The sequence below is a fragment of the Hylobates moloch genome, unplaced genomic scaffold (assembly GCF_009828535.3).
Source record: "Hylobates moloch isolate HMO894 unplaced genomic scaffold, HMol_V3 SCAFFOLD_4, whole genome shotgun sequence".
Classification (NCBI taxonomy): Eukaryota; Metazoa; Chordata; class Mammalia; order Primates; family Hylobatidae; genus Hylobates; species Hylobates moloch.
The window spans coordinates 138,108,103-138,124,999 of record NW_026652279.1 but is presented as its reverse complement, the minus strand read 5'-3'; the positions used below and the strand labels follow the sequence as shown (position 1 = coordinate 138,124,999).

The window sequence follows — 16,897 nt, the reverse complement described above, 5'->3', positions numbered from 1 at the left end:
CTAGTACTTTGAAAAGTTGTTGAGACTTGCATTATGGCTCAGTATTAGTCCACTTTTGTAAATGTTCTATGAGATTTCTAAAAGATTGTGAAATCTCTAGTTATTGGGTACAGAATTCCTATTGTATAAATACGTTGATTTTATTTAAATATTATGTAGTCCATTTATTTTTGGTTTCCTTGAATATCAGTTAATAGAGAAATGTTAAAAATCTCTCAGTATGGTGGTAGATGGATTTATTTCTTCTTGCAGTTCAATATGATTTAGGTGCATGTAGGGTTAGGATTATTTCAGTTAGCTGGTGATTTGAATTTTTTATCGTTACATAATGACACTATTTATAGTAATGCTTGGTCCAATACTAACGTTTATTTGTCCAGTTGTCTTTTGTTAATATTCCATCCATATTTCCCCCATCTTTTTACCATCAACCTTTCTGTGTTTTTTATTTGTCTTGTATAAAGTATATAATTGCATTTTAGAAAGTCTTCTGATGACATCCAAAGCCAGAGTGATAAATTTTTTAAAAATAATGAAAAGACAAGCCAGAGTGGGAGAAAATTTTTACAAAACATGTATCTGATAAAGGATTTATACCCAGAATATATAAAGAGCTCTTATATATTCCAGGTATACGTCCATACCATAAGAAGACAACACAATAAAAAGAACTGAAAAAATGGAGGAGAATGAGTCATTAGGGAAATGCAAATTAAAACCACAATGAAATAACATTACACACTCACTAGAATGGCTGAAATAAAAATGACTGACAATTCTAAGGTTTGGTAAGTATGAGGAGAAACCGGAACCCTCATATATTGCTGGAGAAAATGTAACATGATAAAGCTACTTTGGAAAATCGTTTTTTGTAAAGTTAAAAATATATTTACCCAGTGACCCAGAATCACTCCTAGAAACATATGTTCACACAAAGACCTGTATGTAAATGCTCATAGAAACACTATTCGTAATAGCCCAAACTGGAGGCAACCCAACTGTCTATTAATTAGTGAATGGGTAAACAAACACTGGCATATCCCTACAATGGAATGCTGTCTAGCAATGAAAAGCAACAAAAGTGCTGACACATATGTGGAAGAATCTCAAAACCATTATGCCAGTGAAAGAAGGCAAACACATATGACTGCTTATTATATTATTTGATTTGTATGAAATGTCTAGAAACAACAGAATAATAGAGATACATCACTGGTTACTATGGGCTGGAGGTGGGAATGGGGATTGATCCCAGATAATATGAGAACATTTCTTGGAGTAATGGAAGTATTCCAAAACTGAATTGTGGTGATGCATGCACAACTCTATAAATTTACTAAAACTTACTGAACTGTACGCTTAAAATGGATGAATTAATATGTAAATTAAACATCAATAACGTTGTTAAACATTTAAAAAATATGTTCAGGAAATCTTGGTCTTTTTAAACTGGAACATTTAGTCCATTTACTCTTTTTGTAATTATAGATATATTTGAATTTTTCCTACCATTTTATATTGTGCTTTTTATATGTCCTTTTTTATATTTCTTTCCCCCTCATTTTTTGCCTTCCTTTGGATTTTTTTTTTGAGGGTCTTGCTCTGTTGCCCACGCTGGAGTACAGTAGCATGACCATGGCTCACTGTAGCCTATGCCTCTGGGGCTCAAGCAATCCTCCAACTTCAACCTCCTGAGTAGCAGAGACTACAAGTGTGTGTCACCATGTTCGGCTAATTTTTTGATTTTTTTGTAGAGATGAAGTATCACTATGTTGTCCAGGCTTTCTCATCAAACTCCTGGGCTCAAGCAGTACTCCTGCCTTGGCCTCCCAGAGTGTTGAGATTACAGGCATGAACCACCATGCCTGGCCAGATTATATTTTTCTAATTCAATGTTTCTCCTTCTATTAACCTGGAAGTGGTACATTCTACTGCTGTTCTCGAATGGTTATCCTAGAAATTTCAGTGGGCATATAATATGGTTTGGCTGTGTTCCCCACCCACATCTCATCTTGAACTGTAGTTCCCATAATCTCTATGTGTTGTGGGAGGGACCTTGTGGGAAATAATTGAATTATGATGCAATTTACTTTCATGCTGCTGTTCTTATGATAGTGAGTGTGTTCTCCTGAGATCTGCTGATTTTATAAGGGGCTTTTCTCCCTTCTGCTTGGTTTTTCTCCTTCCTGCTATCATGTGAAGAAGGACATGTTTGCTTCCCCTTCCGCCATGATTGTAAGTTTCTTGAGACCTCCCCAGTCAAGCAGAACTGTGAGTCAGTTAAACCCCTTTCCTTTATAAATTACCCAGTCTCGGGCAGTTCTTTATAGCAGTGTGAGAATGGACTAATACAGTAAATTGGTACTAGGAGTGGGGTACTGCTATAAAGATACCCCAACATGTGGAAGCGACTTTGGAACTGGGTAACAGGCAGAGGTTGGAAAAGTCTGAAGGGCTCAGAAGACAGAAAGATATGGGAAAGCTTGGAACTTCCCAGAGACATGTTGAATGGCTTTGACCAAAATGCTGATAGTGATATGGACAATGGAATCCAGGTCTCAGATGGAGATGAGGAACTTGTTGGGAACTAGAATAAAGGTGATAAAGGTGACTCTTGCTACGTTTTAGCAAAGGGACTGGTGGCATTTTGCCCCTGCCATAGAGATCTGTGGAACTTTGAACTTGAGATAAGATTTAGGGTATCTGGTGGAAGAAATTTCTAAGCAGCAAAGCTTCAAGTGGTGACTTAGGTGCTGTTAAAAGCATCCTATTTTGTATATTCACAAAGATATGGTTTGGAATTGAAACTTATGTTTAAAAGAGAAGCAGAGCATAAAAGTTCAGAAAATTTGCATCTTGATGATGTGATGGGAGAGGAAAAACCCATTTTCTGAGGAGAAATTCAAGCCAGCAGTAGAAATTCACATAAGTAACAAGGAGCCAAAGGTTGATCACCAAGACAATGGGGAAAATGTCTGCAGGACATGTGAGAACTCTTCACAGCAGCCCCTCCCAACACAGGCCCAGAGGCCTAGGAGAGAAAAATAGTTTCATGGGCTGGGCCCAGGGTCTTGCTGCTTTCTGCAGTGTCAGGACTTACTTGGTTCCCTGCATCCCAGATGAGGCTAAAATGGGCCAAGGTACAGCTCACGCCATGGCTTCAAGGGGTGTAAGCCCCAAGTCTTGGCAGCTTCCATGTGGTTTTGAGCCTGTGGGTGCACAGAAGTCAAGAATTGAGGTTTGAGAACCTCCTTCTAGATTTCAGAGGATGTATGGAAATGCCTGGATGTCCAGGCAGAAGTTTGCTGCAGGGGTGGAGCCCTCATGTAGAACCTCTGCTTGGGCAGTGCAGAAGGGAAATGTGGGATTGCAGCCCCCACAGAAAGTCCCCACTGGGGCACTGCCTAGTGGAGCTGTGAGAAGAGGGCCACCGTCCTCCAGACCCCAGAATGGTAGATCCACCGATGGCTTGCAATGTGTGCCTGGAAAAGCTGTGGACACTCAATGCCAGCCTGTGAAGGAAGCTGGGAGGAGGGGGCTGTACCCTGAAAAACCACAGGGACAGAGCTTCCCAAGGCTGTGGGAGTCCCACCTCTTGTATCAGAATGACCTGGATGTGAGACATGGAGTCAAAGGATATCATTTTGGAGCATTAAGATTTGACTGCCCCACTGGGTTTTGGATTTGCATGGGAGCTGTAGCCCCTTTGTTTTGGCCAATTTCTCCCATTTGGAATGGATGTATTTACCCAATGCTTTTACCCCCATTGTATCTAGGAAGTAACTAACTTGCTTTTGATTTTACAGGTCCATAGGCAGAAGGGACTTGCCTTGTCTCAGATGAGACTTTGGAGTTGGACTTTTGCCTTGATGCTGGAATGAGTTAAGACTTTCAGGGACTGTAGGGAAGGCATGATTGTGCTTTGAAATGTGAGGACATGATATTTTGGGGGCCAGAGGCAGAATGATATGGTTTGACTGTGTCCCCACCCAAATGTCATCTTGAATTATAGTTTTCATAATCCCCATGTGTTGTGGGAGGGACCTGGTGGGAGGTAATTGAACCATGGTGCCAGTTACATTCATGCTGCTATTCTTATGATAGTAAGTTCTCCTGAAATCTGATGGTTTCTAAGGAGCTTTCCCGCCTTCTGCTCAGCACTTCTCCTTCCTGCCATCATGTGAAGAAGGACGAGTTTGCTTCTCCTTCTGGCATGATTCTAAGTTTCTTGAGGCCTCCTCTGTCATGTGGAACTGTGAGTCAATTAAACCTCTTTCCTTTATAAATTACCCAGTCTTGGGCAGTTCATTATAGCAGCATGAGAATGGACTAATACAGCATACTTATTAATCAACATCTAGAGTTAATAGGTTGCCCTTTTATTGAACAATACCAGGGATTTGTAACACATTAACTATGATTGTTAGTGTTGCATTTTTAACCCCCCCATGACACTTCTATTATTTTAATACAGTTTAGTATTTATATAATTACTCAGGTATTTACTTCTCTTTTTTCCTTTTCATTCTTTATTGCAACTCTGATTCAAATATTTTTATACTGAAAGGTGATATATTGTAGTGCTTAAGACCATGGGTTCTAGAGCCAAAATGTGATTTTTCCAGACTGCTTTTTACTTCTGCTTGACAAATAGGGAAACTGAGGCAGAGGGCTAATGGTAACATGCTCAAGGGTACATCTAGTAAATGGCAGAGGCAGGATTTAAACCCACCCATTCGCCAGTAGCACCCCTTGCACTGTGGAGGGCTTGGTAATAAGCCATGGTCTAGGAGATCTGTTGGTGACATAACACACCAGAGCCCTCTCCACTGACAGAAAATATACATGCAGGTTCACATCCCTCTAAAACCTTGGGGCTCATGAAGTCCACACATAATTCCTATGAAGAGATTAATTTTATAAGTAAATCACAGGTGAGTTGAATTTCACCCTTGTGAATGCTTACAAACTCATTTTTGTGTGTGTGTTTCATCTTGATTTAGGTAATTGGAACTGTCCTGCAAAATTTACAGGAGAAGGCTCCTTCTAGATATAGGTAGTTCTGTTTCTGGACTCTCTCCATCTTGGTTCATCTTTCCTGGGAAAGCCAAGCAGCAGACCCTTGCTTTACAAACCAAATCATTGAATCTCCCCAAATGCAAAGTCATTTAGATGTTGGTAAGCCTCAGGAGAGATTTGTGATAGAATTATTACATGCTGGAGAGTTTGAAGCTACCTCTGGTGGACAGGGTCCTTTGAGAAGTGTAGTTAACACAGAACAGTCTTCTAGGTCTTCTAGATTTTCGACTATCTTTATAAGGCTTTCCACTGTGTCACAAGACAGCATCTTGGAGGCATTGGCTCTAAACTTTTCCTCTAGGTCCTCCTGGCTCAGTGGTTTTCTCCAGTGCCCATAGAAGGTATCAGAGCGATCTGTGAAGGTGGCTCCATCCTTGAGGGTGACACTTATTTCACAGTACAGTGTGTTGAAGCTTGGCAAGTTGTCCGGAGGGTACTCCAGCTCCACCTTACTGAGCAGCTCTCTCACCTGTGGCCTGTTGATCTGGCATTCATGGAATGAGGGGACAGTGATGCCACCATCAAGCAGCATTGCACAGGCCACGTACTGGAATGAATGACGGGCTTCATGCTCCGATTCTGGAAAGGGCCTGTTTACATACTGGACATTTGGTATCCTGAGCACAATTCTCTTAATGTAGTCAATTGAAAGCAGGGCTTTCTCTGCTACAAGGTGCTTTCTCACAGATGCAGCTGCGCCTGCCACCCAGTGGGTAGATAAATGTGCAGGAAAACACTTAAAGGCCACGTCCTGCTGGTCCAGCAGCCAACTGTAGGAATCTAGGTTTGGAAGGACTTTTGGGGAATAGTTGGCATAAAAGGCCCCAAATCCTGCCTCCAAGTCCAAGACCTGCTTGTTTCCTTGGAGACCCAGCATTGCCAGAAATGCAGCTTCTATCCCATGCTTGGCAGCATTGCCAATGTGGAGGGGCTTGGTCTGGGTGGCAGCATTGGCCATGGGTGCCCCAGCATGGGAAACAGCAATGGCCAGAGCTTCTTGGCACTTTGTTGAGCTAAGTCCTAAAAACTTGGATGCAGCAGCAGCACTACCCAACGTTCCTACCACGGAAGGGGGATGGAATCTGAAAAGCAAAGAACCAGAGTTGGAGATGTACAAACTGTAACCACCAGGAGGCAGGATAGCGTAGTCATCAAGAACATTGATAATGGAGTCACACTGTCTGGGTTCAGATCTCAGCTCCATTACTTTATTAGCTATGTGATCTGGGGAAAATTATTCAACTTCTCTGTAGATTTTTGCTTACACAAAATGGTGATAGGCCAGGTGTGATGGCTCATGCCTGTAATCCCAGGACTTTGGGAGGCCAAGGTGGGAGGCTCATCTGAGGTCAGGAGTTTGAGACTAGGTTGGCCAACATGGCAAAACACTGACTCTACTAAAAATACAAAAATTTGCCGGACGTGGTGGTGGGTGCCTGCAGTCCCAGCTACTTGGGAGACTGAGGCAGGAGAATCACTTGAACCTGGGAGGCAGAGGCTGCAGTGAGCTGAGATCATGCTGCTGCACTCCAGCCTGGGTGACAGACTGAGACTGTCTCAAAAAATAAAAAAATAAAAAAAAAAAAATAAGGCTGGGCACGATGGCTCACGCCTGTAATCCCAGCACTTTGGGAGGCCGAGGCAGGCAGATCACGAGGTCAAGAGCTCGAGACCATCCTGGCCAACATGATGAAACCCCATCTCTACTAAAAATACAAAAATTAGCTGGGGGTGGTGGTGCATGCCTGTCGTCCCAGATACTTGGGAGGCTGAGGCAGGAGAATCACTTGAACCTGGGAGGTGGAGGTTGCAGTAAGCCAAGATTGCACCGCTGCACTCCAGCCTGGCAACAGAGTGAGACTCCATCTCAAAAAATAAAATAAAATAAAATGGTGATAATAGTAACGTCTACCTCTTAGAGTTTTAGGAGCTTTGAATAAATTAACATGTTTACAATAGTGCGTAGCACATAGTGAGTTCTTTGTAAATGGTACCATTACAATTACTGCCAGAAAGGCAACAGCTATTGATTGCTGAAATCTCACCTAAGTCACTGTGAGAATTGTGGGCCTTGAAGAAACTGTGAAACTTCACTACCTAGTATTTCAATTTACTTCTCTCCTGGCAGGCTGGAGCAAGTGGCAACATAAATCTGAGACTGAGCCACATGATGTGGCTGACATTTGACCGTTTTTTATCTGCAGGATGAACAATCAGAGTAAGGATATTCTGAGTGTCCTCATTAGTCTGAGGGACACTAGCTAGTCTCAGAATAGATTCTGCTTTGAGGATGAAATAAGGAATACTCAGTACACCCATGAATGCCAGAATGACATGAATCACCTTGCGACGAGAGGCCCAATTTATCTCATGGTCCAGGTTGCGCTCTCGAAGTCACTTCTTTAAATGTGGATAGAGGGTTTCGTATGTGACTGCTGTATTGACTTATCTGCCTGCACTAATGTTAACATCTTCTGCTGAGCCGGCCTCTAAGTCAGAAAGCTCTACGGAGATAATGATTGATAGATGAAGGAGATGTGACTACCTTTTGATGGGGCAAATTCTCTCCATACCTCTTAGGTATGTCATTGGCCTCCTTGGCGAAATGTAGTAGTCGGCCTTGCACTTCAATACCAACATTGAAAGCCAGCAGCAGGTCAAGGCCAGAAAATTTTGGGCTCCTTGGCAGGGCTTCTGCTAAAGCTGTGAGGACAGGAAGGACAGCCCCAGAAGGGTGGGTGGCAGGGTGCCACGTGTCATCAAAATCCATGGAGTGAATCTATATAAGCAGACACAAGCAGCAACAAAGAGCCTTAAATTTTCCCTTAATGCAATGGCTTTTGGACCACTAAGGACTTAGTGTAGTAATAACCTTGTTTTATGTGAGATTCTTTTGATCTGATTCTCAGAAAATCTGAGAACTGTCTGTGATTTTTTTCTTTCTTTCTTTTTTTTTTTTTTTTTTTTTGAGACGGAGTCTTGCTCTGTCACCTAGGCTAGAGTGCAGTGGCATGATCTTGGCTCACTGCAACCTCCGCCTCCTGGGTTCAAGCAATTCTTCTGCCTCAGTCTCTGGAGCAGCTGGGATAACAGGTGCCCACCACCGCGCCTGGCTAATTTTTGTATTTTTAGTAGAGACGGAGTTTCACCATGTTGGCCAGGGTGGTCTGGAACTCCTGACCTCATTATCCACCCGCCTCAGCCTCCCAAAGTGCTAGGATTACAGGCGTGAGCCACCGCACCCGGCCTGGCTGTGATTATTAATCACATGGCCGGGCATTGGGAAATGCTGTTCCTCTGCCAGAGGAAGGGAGTACCTTGGAGAGCAGCTTGTGAGCCCCAAGGAGCTTGGGTCTTGCCCTGGTGGCCTGAGCTCCCTCTGCCATGGCCCCTGGAAAGATCTATATTCCCCTTTAAAAACAAAGCTGCAGAATCAGGTGGCTGGCAATTCCTTCCTCCTCCACCTTTTAAATAAGTTGTACTGCAAGTTTAATATTTATTCCATATGAGGCTGTATGTTTTTGTACCTTTTTATTATGAACTAATTTCAAACTTTTAAAGAAGTTGTAAGAATAGCACAAGAACTCTCAAATCCAGATTAACTTTTCAGCTATATATTTAAAAAATCATTATTTTCTGCTTTAAGATTTTATTCCTCTTTCTCCTAGCCATTTTCTTTTTCTTTATATTAAAACAGTAATAACCAGAAGTTCATTTAAAAATAGATTTTTATATCTATTTGCTGTCACTGGTGCATTTCCCACTGCTTTCAGGACATTACTTTGGAATGCACCATTGGCTTTAACTTTCAATCTCCTGAGCTATTGTCCCCATAAATCATAAAAATATCTCAAAAATCTCAACATGTCTGTTTCCAAGTTACATCTTGTAGAATACTTCCCCTGACACACAGAAAAAGCATAAAAATCATCTGTCAGATGAGAAGTACAGATTTTTGGTTCAGAAAATACAGACACTATATAGCCATTGTTCCTTTCTCAATAACTATCTGTTGAATGGATGAATGAGTGAATGAATAAAGAGCACGTTACTGGAGAGAAACTGGCCCTACAACAGGAAAAACAGAAGACATTGGGGCTGGATATGGGTTTTATATTTTTTTGCTGTTTATATTCAAGGTTTTGAATTGGGATACCTTAGGGTATTTTTATCTAAATCCTTCCATTTTCTTTCCTCTACTACACAATCTGTTTGAAAAGCATCAATTTACTGTAAAAACATAAAAACTGAATTACTACATAGGAGAGAGGGTAAGCCACTTTAGCTCTCTGAATTTCAGTTCTTTCATCTGTAAAATATACAATTTGGGCAATTTCTGAGATATTTCCTGACTCTAAAATTATTATGATTATCTAATAGTTGAAAAGATGTGAAAACCTCCTTACGGCCACACCGTTCACAAAAGCAGCATATGTTGGTGGGAGCCTGATGTCTGGCCGACCCCAAACAGTGCTGGATATGTTGGAACTGTAGATCTGGAACAAAAGCAAATCAACCAGTGATAGTGTGAATACAGTATACCAAGTCACTATTTCAAGAGTTATTCTTCACCTTTGGAGGCGTTATTGATAGTTCTTACTTGAACCTTTGCCACAGATAGAAGCCCTAGTCACTGAATTCCTCTCATCCTTGTAGAATACACAACTCTCCCCTATGAAAAGGGGAGGAGATGTCGTTGCTTGATCCCAGATCATGATCCGGAAATGCTCCAGGGAAGCACATCTGAAGTTACTCTTATTTACTCCTTGGGGTAAATACCAGGGAAGATGGACTAACCGTCTATCTCAAATACACCCTAGGGAGAGCAGGAGCTCTCACGTACATCCCCACTCTCTGCTCAGAGTACTTGACCAGGCTTTTCTCCAGAGAATAATAATAATAAACTGTGAGATATTATTAGTGTATGGTTTTTTTTTTCTGTTTGTTTGTTTGTTTTTAAGACAAGGTCTTGCTCTGTTGCCTCGGCTGGAGTGCAGTGGCATGATCTTGACTTACTACAACCCCAACCTCTCAGGCTCAAGTGATCCTCCCATCTCTCAGCCTCCCGAGTAGCTGGGACTATAGGCATATGCTATCACACTTGGCTAATTTTTATGTTTTATGTTTTTGTTTTTGTAGAAATGGGGCTTTGCCATGTTGCCAAGGCTGGTCTCAAATTCCTAGGCTCAAGCCGTCTGCCCGCCTTGGCCTCTGGTAGTGCTGGGATTACAGATGTGAGCCATTGTGCCTCACTGTGTATGGTTTTAAGACAGTGACTTAGTAAAGAATATGGATGACTATTAAAACTCAGATAATAGAACATAGAAAATTATAAAAATGATATAGAACAGTGCTATGTACATCAAGTGCTGTCTATAAAACAAAGTATAGAGTGAATGTAACACATATGTATGCGGGGTTTTATCTCTAATGTAGACCTTGAGCTTCTTACCTCGCTATATTGGCTGGCTTTGTGAAACACTTCAGTAGTGGTTCCCAGGAACCCAGCACCCAGAGTGTCTAGAATCATCCTCTTGCTCCTCTGAATAACACGATCTGTCAGGTGTCCCACTTTCAAGCCATGGATTGTTGTGGCAAAGCTTTCTGTGATAGACTTTAAAGGGAAGAGTGTTAGGACAGGGCTACACCCCACTTTACTTACACAGTTCTGTTCTATAAGACACCTTGAGGCACTTTTGTGTAAAGAGTTTTGCTCCACTACAAGAAACCCAGTTGCTCAGATTTAGTTTAATTTCTAAAAAAAAAAAAGATGTGTACTAAGCACCTACTATGTGTGAGGCAGAGTAATGTGGGAGCACACAGCGGCCAGTTTATCTCCTCAGTCGAGTTGAGGGGCAGCATAGCAAGCATAGGACACAGCATTGCGTGATGGGTGGTGGTGGAGGGAAGCACAGAGAGTTGTGGGAGGAGGACGCAAGGGACACCTCGTCTGTGTAATAGAGATTTCTGCGGGTGCAGTGCACAGCTGCTATTACGAGATACCTGCCAGGCCCTGTGCTGAATGTCTCAAATATATTACCCTTTTAATACCCACAAGTCTCTAGGTAGTTATTTTTGCAGGTGAGGAGACTGAGACCTAGAGAACTGAAGTTACTAATTTTCACAGCTTTTAAATGGTGGAGTCTGAACATAAACCCCTATAGGTGTAACTCCACGATCAGTGCATCTAGCTATCAAGTCCCAAATGGTTGGACGAACATGTACCTCAGAACCGCCTGGGGTTCTTGCTGAAAAGGAACATTTCTGGTCCCCACTCTAGACCACCAAAATTAGACTCTCCTCAGAAATGGAACCTCTGGAAGCAGAGCGCAGGATTCTGTTTTCATTAGGATCTCTAGGAGGCTCTCAAGTGCTCTGGTGCTCTTACGTCCAATATGGCAGCTACTCTCCAATGTGGCAGCTACTCTCCAATGTGGCTACTGTGCACTTGAAATGCAGCAAATTGAGATGTGTCATAAGAGTAAAATTAAGACTGAATTTTGAAGGCTTAGTAGGAAAAAAAGGATATAAAGCATCTCAATAATTTAAAAATATTGATTGCATGCTGAATCAATATTCAATTCATTGACCAGGCGCGGTGGCTCATGCCTGTAATCCCAGCACTTTGGGAGACCGAGGCGGATGGATCACTTGAGGTCAGCAGTTCAAGAACAGCCTGGCCAAGGTGGCAAAACCCCATCTCTACTAAAAATACAAAAATTAGCTGGGTGTGGTGGTGGGGACCTGTAATCCCAGCTACTCAGGAAGCTGAGGTGGGAGAATTGCTTGAACCCGGGAGGCGGAGGTTGCGGTGAGCTGAGATCATGCCACTGCACTCCGGCCTGGGCAACAGAGTGAGACTCCTCTCATCTTAATAAAAAAATATTCAATATATTGATATCAACATAATAATATATGGGATATGGTGTAAATGAAACACATTATTAATTGATCAATTTCTTCTAAACATTTTCTAAAATTTAAAATACTAGAAAATTTTAAATTACATATGTGACTTGAGAACCACTGCCTGCTCTTCCCTATTGGTGGAGACATTGATACTTGATCTGGTTATGAAAACTTAAGAGTAGTCATCAGATAATAGTGAAGGGTGATGAGAATGGAGAGTAAAGGTAGAAGTGGAAGCAAGGGCCAAGGCTGGGAGGTGTAAGAGAGTGGAGGGAGTTTGGCTCCCTTCAGCTGCAGAGTTGCATGCAGGAGACAGAGGTGAGAGGGAGAATGGATTTGCAGCTTATGACTGAATGATGAACATTATGTTACTCTAAAGACTGTGATGTCAATGGGGAGCCAAAGTGCTGTCTTAAGAAAAGTAGAGTTATGGTCAGAACTAATGTTTTGGAAAGATTCCTGTAGGCAATTGTGTAGAGAATGGATTGGAGAGGGGTAGACGGGGCAGTGAAAAGACTGCTGCAGTAGCCCTGGTTCTGGATGGGGAAGTGGCAGTGCCACTGGCCAAGAGAGAGAACACAGGAAGAGGAGCAGCCTTCCAAGCAATGATGATGGGCTCAGTGTGAACTTGTTGAATATGAAGTGTCTGTGTTCATCCCACTGGAGAAGCTCATTCTGCTTCTACCCATAAGCTAGATAAGAAAAACATGTAAGATTACTTGAATTTCATAAGCAGTGGAGTACTCTGCAATTCCTTTAAAATTCAAATTCTTCAATACATAGACAGTTATTTTGTTTTCTACACATTTTCACAAGAGAGCACCTATTATGTAGAGTTAAAAACATCTACTCTTAAGTCAGGTTTCGCTATCTGCTCACCACCTAGTGAATGTTGGATTGCTTCCCTTTCTTGCTCTGGTTGCTACATCATTGCGCAACTTAATTTGTCTCTCTCAACATCAGATACTTCATTTATAAATCTTAGCTGTAGGGTGAGGGGCTATTGGATTAGGGGATCTGGGGTATCTGGGGTTCTCTGATACTGAGCTCGGTGCCAGGACAGAGCTACAGAGATGGAACCCATGCCTAGCTGAACGTCCTTCAACGTGGCCACTGACTAGTCCCATTTACAGAGTCTCAAGTCAGATTTATCAAGTCAAGGAACACTTGCCATTATCAAAAGGATGGGCTACTTTTTATTTCTCTGAGAGCTTTGATAGAAAGGTGGAGGGGTGTATGGGGTGGGAAAAAGCAGGAGAGAAGATGGCTGGGAGAGAGAAATGATGCTGGCACAAAGGTTTCAGATTAGGGTGGAAGAATAATAATGTTGATTTTCATGCTGCTAGAAATTTGAGTTAAAATATTTTTAGGGGCAGAAGGAGAGAGGAAGAAAGAGTTTAAACAAGTCAATCCTAAGCCAAAAGAACAAAGCTGGAGGCATCACGCTACCTGACTTCAAACTATACTACAAGGCTACAGTAACCAAAACAGCATGGTATTGGTACCACAACAGAGACATAGATCAATGGAACAGAACAGAGCCCTCAGAAATAATGCTGCATATCTACAACTATCTGATCTTTGACAAACCTGACAAAAACAAGCAATGGGGAAAGGATTCCCTATTTAATAAATGGTGCTGGGAAAACTGGCTAGTCATATGTAGAAAGCTGAAACTGGATCCCTTCCTTACACCTTATACAAAAATTAATTCAAGATGGATTAAAGACTTACATGTTAGACCTAAAACCATAAAAACCCTAGAAGAAAGCCTAGGCAATACCATTCAGGACATAGGCGTGGGCAAGGACTTCATGTCTAAAACACCAAAAGCAATGGCAACAAAAGCCAAAATTGACAAATGGGATCTAATTAAACTAAAGAGCTTCTGCACAGCAAAAGAAACTACCATCAGAGTGAACAGGCAACCTACAGAATGGGAGAAAATTTTTGCAACCTACTCATCTGACAAAGGGCTAATATCCAGAATCTACAATGAACTTAAACAAATTTACAAGAAAAAAACAAACAACCCCATCAAAAAGTGGGCAAAGGACATGAACAGACACTTCTCAAAAGAAGACATTTATGCAGCCAAAAAACACATGAAAAAATGCTCATCACCACTGGCCATCAGAGAAATGCAAATCAAAACCACAGTGAGATATCATCTCACACCAGTTAGAATGGCCATCATTAAAAAGTCAGGAAACAACAGGTGCTGGAGAGGATGTGGAGAAATAGGAACACTTTTACACTGTTGGTGGGACTGTAAACTAGTTCAACCATTGTGGAAGTCAGTGTGGCGATTCCTCAGGGATCTAGAACTAGAAATACCATTTGACCCAGCCATCCCATTACTGGGTATATACCCAAAGGGTTATAAATCATGCTGCTATAAAGACACATGCACACGTATGTTTGTTGCGGCACTATTCACAATAGCAAAGACTTGGAACCAACCCAAATGCCCAACAACGATAGACTGGATTAAGAAAATGTGGCACATAGACACCATGGAATACTATGCAGCCATAAAATATGATGAGTTCATGTCCTTTGTAGGGACATGGATGAAACTTGGAAACATCATTCTCAGTAAACTATCGCAAGGACAAAAAACCAAACACTGCATGTTCTCACTCATAGGTGGGAATTGAACAATGAGAACTCATGGACACAGGAAGGGGAACATCACACTCCAGGGACTGTTGTGGGGTGGAGGGAGGGACAGCATTAGGAGATATACCTAATGCTAAATGACGAGTTAATGGGTGCAGCAAACCAACACGGCACATGGATACATATGTAACAAACCTGCACATTGTGCACATGTACCCTAAAACCTAAAGAAGAAGAATAATAATAAAGAGTTTCAAATATTGATTGGATCCCTGACTCAAAGCACAACTACCTCTTTTAAACCTCTCTTCTCACTCCCACGAATCCCACAGTTGGGGGCATGTAGTGATTGATCATTCATCTCTTCAGGGCTAGATCTGACCCAGCGGTGTCTTATGGAGGAATGTGAGACTGGGGAGCAGGTGGGGGAGGTGGGGTGGTGACATGGAGCCCTGGAGGTAATTGCACCATCCATCCATATGAGACTGTGCTGCTGGTGATACAGGAAGGTGGAGCCCCGGAATCCCCTGGAAGTCCTGAACAGCACCCTGTGTGCCAAAGAACACATGGCTGTCCCTGGCCCCTGAAGGAACGAAACGTGAGGGAAATAAACACACAGCTGCTCAGCTGTCTGTGGGCCTGGCATTCATCTATTTCTAAAATATCTTTCTGATCTGCTTGACCTTCTCATGGCATTTGCATCTTTTTAGTTAAATACAGTGATTATTAATATATAAGTTAAGGCATAACATAAAGCCATTGAACAAATCAATTTCACAAGTCCTTTTTTTTTTTTTTTTTAAGAGGGAGTCTCGCTCTGTCACCCAGGCTGGAGTACAGTGACACGATCTCGGCTCACTGCAAGCTCCACCTCCCGGGTTCACGCCATTCTCCTGCTTCAGCCTCCCGAGTAGCTGGGACTACAGGCACCTGCCACCACGCCCGGCTAATTTTTTGTATTTTTAGTACAGACCGGGTTTTACCGAGTTAGTGAGCATGGTCTCAATTCCCTGACCTCGTGATCCATCCGCCTCGGCCTCCCAAAGTGCTGGGATTACAGGACTGAGCCACCGCGCCCGGCGCACAAGTTCTTTCTATGAGTCCAGCACTGTTCTAAGCTCTCAAGAATGCCAAGTCAATACTGGGTGGTTCCTGCCTCAAAAGGCTTATCTTCTACAGAAGGTGGTAACAGTAAATAGATTAACAGAAACGCAATCTGGCAGTGTCATAATGGACACATAAAACTAGGGGGTTAAAATTCAATGAACTTGTCATGATTCATCCCCTTCCTAACTTTGTACAATAGAATCATGTATCTCATTTGAAAAACAGTAATGAAAGCCACTATGCAGTTAATTAGGTAGCCCACATGTTATAAGAAAAGTTAAAGCAGAAGCAGGTAGTTCTTAAAAGGAGAGGGCAACTGAAGAAATTGAGGAAGGAAGAAGTCCGCTAGAAAAGCAATTTAAGTAAGTCACATAAAATGCCACAATACCTTGAGCATCATTTTGTTGTAAAGAGGAGGTTCAGTTCAGGAGGAGTGAACCAGAGGAGTAATTTGTTTGCTGGATGTCTGACTGCCTTTATACCCTTCGCTCCTCTCAAACCCGTTTCCTTTCATTTTGTTCTAACCCTAGAATTTCTGTCATTTCAACACCTCCTGACTAGACTCACTTTAACTTCCTCTTTAAGGAATTGTTTAACTCTTCCGTGGATGAAGAATTCAATGAGGCTAGGATGTACAGTAAGCGTGATCTTATGATTCCTCACAGGCATCAGAAAAAGTAAATTTATAGTGCCTTTTGTGCCTACATAGATTATGTCAATACCAGAAGAATATTCACACTCTTTTAACTAGGTATTCTACTTCTCAAAATTTATCCTAAGGAAGTAAGCATGGATGTATGGAAAATGTTAGGGAAAAAACTCCACCTGCACACAAACAAAATTTATACCCTTGCTTATAAGATCAAAAATTGGAAACATGGCTGGGTGCATTGGCTCACACCTATAATCCTAGCGCTTTGGGAGGCCAAGGTGGGAGGATTACTTGAGGCCAGGAGTTTGAGACCGGCCTGGGCAACAAAAAAAGACCGTGCCTCTACAAAAAATAAAAAATAAAAAAATAGCCAGGTGTGGTGGCGTGTGCCTGCAGTCATAAATACTTGGGAGGCTGAGGCAGGGGGATCACTTGAGCCCAGGAGATTGAGGCTGCAATGAGCTATGATCACATGACTGCACTCCAGCTCGGGTGACAGAGCATGACCCTGTCTCAAAAAAAAAAAAA

General features: G+C 42.2%; 1 protein-coding gene across 1 annotated transcript; it reads right to left on the bottom strand.

The window, feature by feature from the left end:
* Positions 1–4,532: 4,532 nt before the first annotated feature.
* ACOD1 (aconitate decarboxylase 1) lies at positions 4,533–16,165 on the bottom strand. The gene is made up of 5 exons (XM_032149186.2): positions 16,106–16,165; positions 10,532–10,693; positions 9,486–9,575; positions 7,653–7,858; positions 4,533–6,161 (listed from the first exon to the last, which is right to left on the bottom strand). The coding sequence occupies exons 1-5, from the start codon at positions 16,115–16,117 to the stop codon at positions 5,186–5,188; spliced, it is 1,446 nt and encodes a 481-aa protein (XP_032005077.1). The 5' UTR covers positions 16,118–16,165; the 3' UTR covers positions 4,533–5,185.
* Between the last annotated feature and the right edge of the window lie 732 nt (positions 16,166–16,897).

Bases quoted from the DNA above. Each gene is read 5' to 3' on its own strand.
- ACOD1 (XM_032149186.2), bottom strand. The intron at 9,576-10,531 runs GTAAGAAGCTCA...CTTTTGTTCCAG, and splicing joins AAGCCAGCCAATATAGCGAG to ATCTACAGTTCCAACATATC. The intron at 6,162-7,652 runs GTATGGAGAGAA...TTTGCTTTTCAG, and splicing joins GCCAATGACATACCTAAGAG to ATTCCATCCCCCTTCCGTGG.